Consider the following 10,193-nt stretch of genomic DNA (forward strand, 5'->3'; position numbering starts at 1 on the left):
TATAAAGCTACACTAAGGAACAGAAGTCACTTTTAAGGTTGAGTGTAATAACGGTTACACATGTCTGTATTAAAAGGCTTGATAGTTCTGAGATGGATCACAGTGAAAATGAAGATTATACGATGTCTTCACCTTTACCAGGAAAAAAAAGTGACAAGAGGGACGACTCTGATCTTGTAAGGGTGAGAAATTTGGTTTGATTTTATAATAGTAATTTTAATAGTGATTTTACTTGTATAAATAGTAACTTTCACACCAAAACATTTAACATTGCTCTCAAATTTCACAGTTGGTTTTCTTCTAGTGGCTTTAGTTATAAATTTGAGTTTATGATTATGGTTATTGAAATTTTTCATCTAAGCAGAATTAAGAATTGATAACTTAGCTAGAAAGAAATCCTGTTACTTGGATTTATAAAACACAATCTTCAAATTGGAAGATATATTTCTGTCTTATAGTCCTAGTAGTTTTCAGTGCAGAAAATCCTGCATTATATGAGAGCTGGTTTCTCTGCTTGAAAATGCATGGGGAACTATGATTTATTTAGTTTGATAGAAATGTCACCTAGGCTATTCACACCCACATGCTGTTTGCCTTCTTCCCCAAAGTTGGCAAACATAGTTTTGTTAATATTGTGCTACTGTAAGAATTTCATGTCTACTACCTTTGGGAACACTGCAAACAATCTACTTTATGTTTCATAGAAGAGTTTTGAATATTTAAGCTCTTAAGATTAATTTGTGTTGTTGTAAAGAAGGCTGTTTGTTATTTGTTGTGGCATGGACAATGTAGAACGTAGCATTGGGTCCGATTTTAGAGCTGCTAGAAGAACCTTACTGATAAACTGATTTTGACACTGAACATAAGTTCTATTTAAAGACCAGTAGATTATAGCGAAAGAGTACTATTTGTATGCTACCAGTTTCATATTTAAAGTTTGCAGCAAAGGAATTATTCTTCTCTGTATATTTATGTGGAAATACCTAGATTTATTCCATTTAACATTTTCCAGTTTCTGGCTCTTAGTATCAACTTTATATGTTCTTAACACAAGTTAAAAATTTAGAAAGGTCAGAAATTGTGGTGATCTAAGGAAATAGATTTTATGGTATTTTCAAGAAAGCAGACATTGGATTTCTTGTTTCTGTCAATATTTTCTGAAACATAAAGGAATCCATCTACCTCTTTTAGATCTTTGAATATTAAAAGAATTGTATCATTAAAAAATTAGAGGTGTTTTTTTAGTTTTAGTGTTTTGTTATCTTCTAAATTCTTGAAAACAACAGTTAATTTTTAGTATACCCAGAAAGTTTAAGTAAATGCAAACAAATAAATGCTGACCCACTGGAATATAACGATAGTTGTTAGAATCAGCCTGTATTTCATTTGTAATTATGAAAATATTGTACTGTTGTTATAATAGCCCAGGAACATTATTTTTTGAAACATAGTACCAAATAAAGGAAGCATTATAGAGCAGTGATTCTGAAATGAGTGGATGTCTCTTTGAGTATTGGGGGTAGAGAAAACAATTAAAACCTTTTCTCATAAAGTCATCTCTTACAAGATACTATTCTCTAATTCAGTACTACAGATTGAGATTTTAAACAACGGAAAATTACTTTCTCACAGTTGTGAAGACTGGGAAATCCAAAATCAAGATGACAGTGCTAGATTCAGTTCCTAGTAAGGGCTCTCTTCCTGTCTTGCAGTACCATATTTTCCACTGTGTCCTCACATGGTAGAGAGATAAATACTCTTAATGTTTCTTAGAAGGGCACTGAGCTCATTATGAGGGACCTGCCCTCGTGACTTCATCTGAATGATATTACCTCCCAAAATCTTCATCCCCAAGTATCATCACCTTGAAAGGTTAAGCCTTCAACATCCACCTTTGAGGGAGGGAACCACAATTCATTCTGAAACACAACTAAAACACATGATGCCAGAGGGTAGGCGACTGTAGAGAAAACTGTGTACTCCAATAACAAGTAGAACATAATGCTAAGGACATCAGTGGGCAGTTCAAACAAGGAAATGGAAGAGTTAATGCATTATAAATTATGGATAATCTGATGGTATTGTTTTCACTGATTTTTAAGAGTGTAAATGGTGCAAACTCCTTGGAAATTAAATTTGCATTATAAGTGTTCATAATATACATTGTCATTTGTAGAGCCCAGAAGAATTTTCTCAGTCTCTGTTTGTTCATGTATAAATTCTTTGAATATAGACGAGGATGTCATTTTAAGTTTGAAAGCCACTGATTTTGTTTTTAATTATTTATTACTTGGAAATAACCAGTATCTCTGATTTAGAATATTTAATATATGATGAACATGTTTAACTTTCAAATCTTGCAGCCTCCATTTAGAAAATAAAATTAGTTCTTTTATGATGCAAGTATGATATTATCTACTGTGTGGCAAAATTAGAGTTAAATTGATTATAAAGCAACAGATACTTTAGGTTTTTTAGAACCAAGTACACTAGCTAGTGTTTGCTGTGTGTCTGCCTATCTGTCTGTATCTATATGTCTGTCTGTCTGTCTATTTTTTAAGACAGGATCTCACCCTGAAGTTTAGGCAGGCCTTGAACTTACTGTATAGCCCAGGCTGGCCTTGAATTTGGGGTGATCCTTCTGCGTCACCCACCGAATACAGGGATTATACAGGCTTATACCGCCATACCTGTCACAAACACTGTATGTTCTTTTTCATGAACGTACTTACACGTGTTATTTATGCTGGATTTCAAACCCGGGGCCTTATAGTTGGTAGGCCCCAGTGGTGGTAAGCCTATATGGAATGCATGGCTGCACAGTGATCTGTTTGTATCATTGAAAGCTCTAAAAGGTTTGCCATCACTGTGCTAGGCAAATATTCTACCAGTGAGCTAAATCCCCAGCCCTGCAATTTTATTTTTTAAAATTAAATTTCTAAAAAAAAAATTAAATTTCTAAAATATTTTTACCCCTTTAGTCTGAATTGGAGAAGCCTAGAAGCCGGAAAAAAACATCTGTCACAGACTCAGAGGAAAAATTAGGTGTAGATGACCTGAGTAAGTTGGTACAGGAACAAAAACCTAAAGGCAGTCAGCGAGGTCGGAAAAGAGGTCATACGACTTCAGAATCAGATGAACAGCAATGGCCTGAGGAGAAGAGGCTCAAAGAAGATATGTTAGAAAATGAGGATGAACAAAATAGTCCACCCAAAAAGGGTAAAAGAGGCCGACCACCAAAACCTCTTGGTGGAGGTGCTCCAAAAGAAGAGCCAACAATGAAAACCTCTAAAAAAGGAAACAAAAAAAAATCTGGACCTCCTGTAGCAGATGAAGAAGAAGAAGAAGAAAGGCAAAGTGGAAACGCAGAACAGAAGTCAAAAAACAAACAGCATCGAGCATCAAGGAGAGCACAGCAGAGGTAAGCATGAATAAGTCTGAACTGAATCTGTTTACTCACCATATTATAAATCATAATTTGATGCTGTCCACATTTGGGTCTTCTCCAAAGCAGAGCAGAATCTCCTGAAACTAGCGCAGTTGAATCCACACAATCCACACCACAGAAAGGACGAGGAAGACCATCAAAAACGCCATCACCATCACAACCCAAAAAAAATGTGTAAGTTGTAAATAATATTAAACTTCCAACCAATTTCAAATTATTTTGCAAAATTCATAAATTTTATTGACATACATATTGCTGTATTTAAATTCCAAATCTTTAGCCTCATTACACTAGGTAAGAGAAATTTTTATGCTCTTACCAAGGTGATCAATCACCTTTGGTAATATTTATGCATTCTTATAGGTCTAGGAAAATCTTGATAAATGAAAACCAGATCTTATTTCTTACACAAACTTTATGGTTTATAAAAAGACTATAAGCTGTTTTAAAATAATCACTGTTATACAGGTTTCCTCATTACTATGGGCTACAGTTTTTCATGTTTACCCCCATTTTTTGAAAAAGTTAGTTTTGTACTTTGTTTTTATTATTTAAATTTGTAGGAAAGTAGCAGGGATCAGTTTTTCTTAAATTGCACTATAGATGTGATCACATCATTGACCTCAAGTTTTTGTTATCTTTGTTTTGTTTTCTAATTAATTTGTACCTACGTATGGATAGTTTTGGATGTTCACAAAAGCACATTTGTAAGAGGCCTGTAAAAACAAATCTGTATCAAAAATTACTGATATGGACAAGAATATTAGTTACAATTTGGCATTAGTGTTCTCTCAGTTATATATATAAGTAGAAATAGAATAACATTTTCTATTTGTTAGAAATACAGCACACTTTTTCTCAGAGTAATCTGGTAAGTAATTACATCAGTAACTTTTCAGAGTTGGCGACGTATCTTGGTTAAATACTCAGTTATCTTAAGCGTTTTTCCTGTTCCTGTGTATTCCACAGGAAAAGGAAAGTTGCCTGAGTGTCTAACCAGTACTTCATGCCTTCCTCCATGTAATTTTTGTCTCAGGTTAAAAATAAAGGTAAGTACATTTTGTGGCAGCTTTATAAATGTGTTTAAATTCAACTGAGGAAAATCATTATTTCTAAACGATGGATTCTCAAGTAATTCTATCAAATACTTGTTTTAATTTTATAACAAGAAAATAAGGGTTGAATGTCTTTCAGTGTCTTAGTTTGTTTATATCTGGATATCATAAAATTAAGAATTTACTGTACTGATTGTTCCTAAAATTACACATTTCCCATGAATATTTGAAACCTAATATTTCTTTTACAAAATCAGTAGAGAAAGAGATTTTATGTTCTATTATAGTAGCTTGTCTTTCTTTTCTTTGGGAAACTTTTTCAGACCTTGAATAATATGTTGGATTTGTCTGGGTTTTTTTTTTTGTGTGTGTGTATATTTGGATTTCAGAGGAATTGAGAAAAACTGTCATTGTTACTTATGTAACTCCTATGTAGTGGCATACAACAGACATAGTTCTTATCCTTATGGAACTTACTACCTAATAGGCATGAAACATCAAATACTCATGTAAATATGGAATTACGACTTCTGATATGTGCCTTGAAGGAAGAATTTGGAATGTTATAATGGAGTTTTAATGGGAGATGTGGCAAGTTAGGGCACTTTCCTCTTCAGAGAGTGAGGACAACCTGATTCCTTGAGAATAATGGTAGAAGTTAGACAATAGAAAGAACATTCCAGATAGAACATGATATTTGAAGTTTCCAAAGTTGGAAAAGTCTTGATGAATCAGAGAGCTGAATGAAGATAAGGGTTTCTTTGGATTGTTTTAAGGAGTTAGAGAATAGAATGAGATGAGAACAGGTCGGCATGTGGGATCCTGTGTACTAGGGTAGGAAGTTTTACCAGATTTTTCTTAATTCATTGGACAGTTAAGTTTTGGAATGACATCAACCATTGTATAGTTTAAAAATTACTTTTAGAGTAGTTTTAGTTAAATAGTAGCAATGGAAATGAGAGACGTGAATGGATTTCAGACTTCTGTGAATGGTATCTGTCGGGTCAAATAAAAACTGGTATACTGGTTTTTTGCTCAAAGAATTTCCACTTTGAGCAGCTCATTGGATAAACAAGCTACCTTTTTCTGGTTTGGGAAAGGTGAAAGGAAGGGCAGGCTTGTGGTTATATTTTGAAATACTTTATAATCTCCATCACACTTATTGATAGATCTTATCAAAGATTCTAAACTTAATGCTCAGTATTAACAAATATTTCTTCTGATGATGTAACTGAAGATAAAAATAAGAATGTGTTAAATTTTCCTTTCATTAGATAATTTACAAATCAAAACATTCACAAATCAGTTATGAACACAAAATGTTCATTTTATGTAACATGTGTTTTTCTCTAGCCGTGTAGGACGCTGCAAGCAAGTAGCTACTAAAGAAAATGATTCAAGTGAAGAAGTAGATGTATTTCAGGGTAACTCTCCTGTCAATGATGATATTCCACAGGAAGAAACAGAGGAAGAAGAAGTTTCTGCAGTAAACGTATGTATTTATTAAAATGTCATATGTGGTGGTATAGACCATAACAGTACAGTCAGTAAATATTTGATCAATCCTATCTGTCTGTATTTTACATGTATACACATATGTATATATATTCCATTTTTTGTTTTGCTTTGTTTGGCAATGCTGAGATTTGACTCCCCATATATGCTAGGCAGGTTCTCCCACAGAGCTACATCACAGCCCTGTTGATTATAATTCTAAGTATTTATATTTACAATTAAATAGGAATTGTTCTCTTGTTACACCAGTGCAAAATCTTTAGATCAGCTCAGCTAGCCTTCTTTGTATGAGAAACTCTGATTTGTGATCAGTTCCCAGATTTGGTCTCTGCAGATTCCTTCTGTCTTATTGTGATCAGCAGCGCTCCTTACCCTAAGATCCACTTTGTAAATGGATGGTAATGCTGAATTGTGGCCTCAAATGTAGCTTGGCTTATTCTTAAGGGTTTTTTTTTGGAGGGGGGCATTAAAAGTAATAATGATTTATGTCCGCAGAAGAGAAAAACTACACAGTAAATTAAATGACAATCCTGTTCTTTATAGTCTTTTATAGTTGTTTATACTCTCCTGTTTTGAACTAAAAGTTTAAGCTTTCATTAGTGCCTACTAAAGTGTTTGAATTTCAGGTTATTTTTATTTACTCAATACTTACTAGGACCCAAATTTAGTAACTATTTTAAGTATCAAGTATTTTCTCTTACCACAGAAACATAAGTAGAAAGATGATGAATCCTGAGATAGTTGCTTTGCTTACACTGGGCACTGACTTCTGTTTAATTTCCCTAAGTTTATTGAATAGAACAGTGAAATAATTTTCCCTTTTACTGTCTTGGAAGGCTATTTATAGACATATAAAGGTTCAAATTTTATAAAGGCCTAAATATGTGATATAGAGGCATAAAGTTAAGAAAGAAGGACTTCAGGGGAAGAAAAGCAGTGTCAAGAAAAAATGACAATAGATTGGTTTAAAATAATACTAATTACTGCTGTGTCATATATCCATTTTTATTAAGCTTCTGGTTGACTTTTTTTTTAAGGTACGGCGGCGAAGTTCTAAGAGAGAAAGGCGATGAACAAGTGTAATTAACTTTCTTGTGAAAGTTTCGAAGAAAATCAAAATTTTTTAAGCTTGAGGCTGAATAAAGCTTTTGATGCACAAAATGAGACTGCTGAAGAGTGGACAGTTGAAATCTCATCTATTTGTGGTCATACTGTAGCCATACACATGGTGATAACATTGACTATGGAGTCTTGTGACAGTGAAACGTGCGATGGCTATGTAGACATAAACTAAAGAAGAAACTTGTAAATACCCCCTCACCTCTTTTTTTGTTTTGTTTTGTTTTTTAATGTTTCTGACTTCTTACGTGCTTGTGTAGCTTTTATCTGCGGCTTTAAACTGACGGTACCAACTGTTTATTGGATCTATTGATTTGAAAAGAGTTTGTTAGTATAGATCTTAAGCAGCAGTCTGTCAGTGTTTGTATTTGTATCCTCTGCAATTTTACTGTGAAGAAATTTTTTTTCAACAATTGGTGTCATTTTCTTGATGTCACTATTTGTTAGGCAGTTAAATGGTCTTTTCTTCTTGTGTATCTTATCTTGTGTTGTTGCTGAGCACCCTAAATCTTCAGAGGTGCTACACTGTCTGCCATTGCACCAGGATGATGCCTCTGCCAGGAGGGCACCATGCAAATTGTGAAATAGTCTTGAAGTTGGTTGTTTTACACCTCAGTATTGGTCCCAGAATTTTCTGGCCTTTCTTGGCAAGGAAAATTTTAAGAAGAGATTTAAAATATTTTAATTTTAAAGAGTGTGTTATAGAATAATGTACTGAATTCTTTATCCCATTTTTATCATCCCTTTTCAGTTTTTATTAATCTACTGTATCAATAAAATTCTGTAATTTGAATGAGTTTTAATAGTCTAGAATGTTATTGTGTATAGATTTTTCTCTTGAACATTATGTTCAGAAAATGCAAATTATTACACTATAATACAAAATCAATATATACACTTTAGAAATGTTTCAGTTCTCCATGACACTGTAAAGTTAATCAGAAAAGAAAAATTTTATGATGCAGTGTCTTTATAAGTCAGTTCTTGAAAGCCAAGTGTTTTGTATTTTATAGCAAGTTGCATGTTTATGAAAAAAAGTGCTGAAAATGGGATGTGCTTTTTTCTGTAAATTCGTATTTAGCCATAGTATATGATAGGGTTACCCTATAACATAGTTTTTCATCAAGAATTTATTACTGTACTTTATTTTGGAGCCAAAAAAAATTGTTTGGGATGGGAGGGGCAGGATAAAAGTAATACATCCCACATTATTATAGGTATCAAGTTTTATGAACATGGAATGAAATTTTGTTTTTATTTTTTTCCCAGATTGGGAGAGGTAGAACATTATTTGGACTTTAAGCAAATGTTTTTTCTTTTCTTCATTGTAATCCCCAAATACACAAATTTCTTAAGGCAATATCCTTTATACAGTTGTATAATCTGTATTTGAACCAAAACATAATTTACTACTTAATGTGTACATGTATCCATTTTAGTATTTCATGTGCTGTTCTTTTGTTTCAACATAATTTGTGGACACCAGAAAAGAAAACCATATTCTGATTTGAATAATGGAGCATTTTCATATGATATACCATTTTGTTTAAGGTGTATTTCCACAATAGGTTATAATAGATGGGGAATATAATAAAAAAAGCTACTATTTTGGAAAATGACATTTTATTATTTCCCAGTGTGTATTGCAATTGATCTGATTATTTTTGTGTTAAAGATTTCCTGATGTTTATGTAATGGCCTTTTGTTCTTAAAAAGGTAGTTTGAATTGTGTCCTAATAATCTCAGTGTTTAAGTTTCCTCATTTACAACAGTAGTGACACCAGTGATTATTGAAGGCTGCTATATATCAAAGCAGCTAATGTTGGTTGCAGTGTGTTGGTTTTGTAAATGTTTCATTAGCTCAGTTCTCCCAGACAAGCTATTTCTATTTCAGCAGTACAAAGGCATGTGTTAAAAGCTATAACATAAAGAATAATGGATAGCTTTGTATTTTTGTCATTGGCTAAATTGTGCCAGAAATATGTCTTTAAGACCATTTTATAAAATGCACAAAAATGCTTTTAGAAGGTTTTTATTTGCATGATCATATTAACTAAATTTCATTATATCTTAATGCTGTATGTGCATCAGTTCACCAAAAAAAACCACTCATGGTAGATTTTGTGTTCAATGCCAGTACATCTGTAATTTTATAGTCTGTCTGTTCACTTGACAGGATTATGGTATAAAATTTTCATTTTTATGTAGAAAAATAGGTGCAATAATGAACAAAATTTTTATGTCCTGAGTCTCTCTCTTAGGCTTACCTTATTATGTTTAATCTTAACATCATGTACTAACATTTTGAGAGCCACATAAAATAAAATTAAGTGTGCATAAAACATTAATCGATAACACTTGTTAGTACAATCTACAGTGATAATGTTCATTTTGAAAATACGTACTTTATAACATGAAGAAAATATTTAACTCACTGTACCAAGTTCCATTATGAAAGTCTTACGATACTTCAGTGAGGTTATCTTGCTGCACTCCTGTAGCAAATCCATTTAATTTGCATTGTAATACAATTTCTTGCTGCATTGCAACAGGAAGCTTTTTCAGTGATCTCCACTGTATATGTAAATTACAGATGTGGCTGTAAAAGTTGTTTCAAGTATTAAAGGTTAAATTACTTTCTATATCTTCTTAGAACTTGTAAGATTGATTTTTAAGATTTCTTTTTGACCATTTGGAAAAAATGTTGGAATTTAAGAGTTTGTTTAATGTAGGTGTATATCTCTACCATATAGTATTATGTTACCAAAATGAACAGTTGGTGTTTAGATAAACAATTTCAGACACATTTTTGGATTTTATGTGAAGTTGAATAAACATGAAAGACCATATATAATTGTATTTTATGTGAATTAATATATACTTAATTATTTAATAGAGAAAGATATTTTGATGATATCTAATTGCAGAACCTTTGTTTCATGAAAAGGAAATATATTTTCTAGTAACAGCTTCTAAACTTTTGTTTAAATTCCTCACATAGAATATTAGCTGACAAAAATTTACTAGGTACTGTGTAAGAATTGCATAGCTGAAGA

General features: G+C 32.5%; 1 protein-coding gene across 5 annotated transcripts in view; it reads left to right on the plus strand.

The window, feature by feature from the left end:
* The window catches only part of Pds5b (PDS5 cohesin associated factor B), a 212,360-nt gene extending 202,369 nt beyond the window's left edge, over positions 1 to 9,991 (plus strand). Inside the window, exons 31-35 of one of the 5 annotated variants that reach the window (XM_063232617.1) lie at positions 77 to 176; positions 2,982 to 3,421; positions 3,512 to 3,622; positions 5,857 to 5,995; positions 7,056 to 9,991. In XM_063232617.1, the coding sequence (XP_063088687.1) occupies positions 77 to 176; positions 2,982 to 3,421; positions 3,512 to 3,622; positions 5,857 to 5,995; positions 7,056 to 7,091 (826 nt within the window). In that variant the 3' untranslated portion in view covers positions 7,092 to 9,991. Of the gene's footprint in view, positions 1 to 76; positions 183 to 2,981; positions 3,422 to 3,511; positions 3,623 to 5,856; positions 5,996 to 7,055 lie in introns of all 5 variants that reach the window. The other 4 variants (XM_063232615.1, XM_063232616.1, XM_063232618.1 and 1 more) reach the window with 4 other exon arrangements.
* The last annotated feature ends 202 nt before the right edge of the window (positions 9,992 to 10,193 follow it).

This window comes from Cavia porcellus, unplaced genomic scaffold (genome assembly GCF_034190915.1).
Source record: "Cavia porcellus strain 051 isolate PalLab524CR breed Dunkin Hartley unplaced genomic scaffold, mCavPor4.1 scaffold_21, whole genome shotgun sequence".
Classification (NCBI taxonomy): domain Eukaryota; kingdom Metazoa; phylum Chordata; class Mammalia; order Rodentia; family Caviidae; genus Cavia; species Cavia porcellus.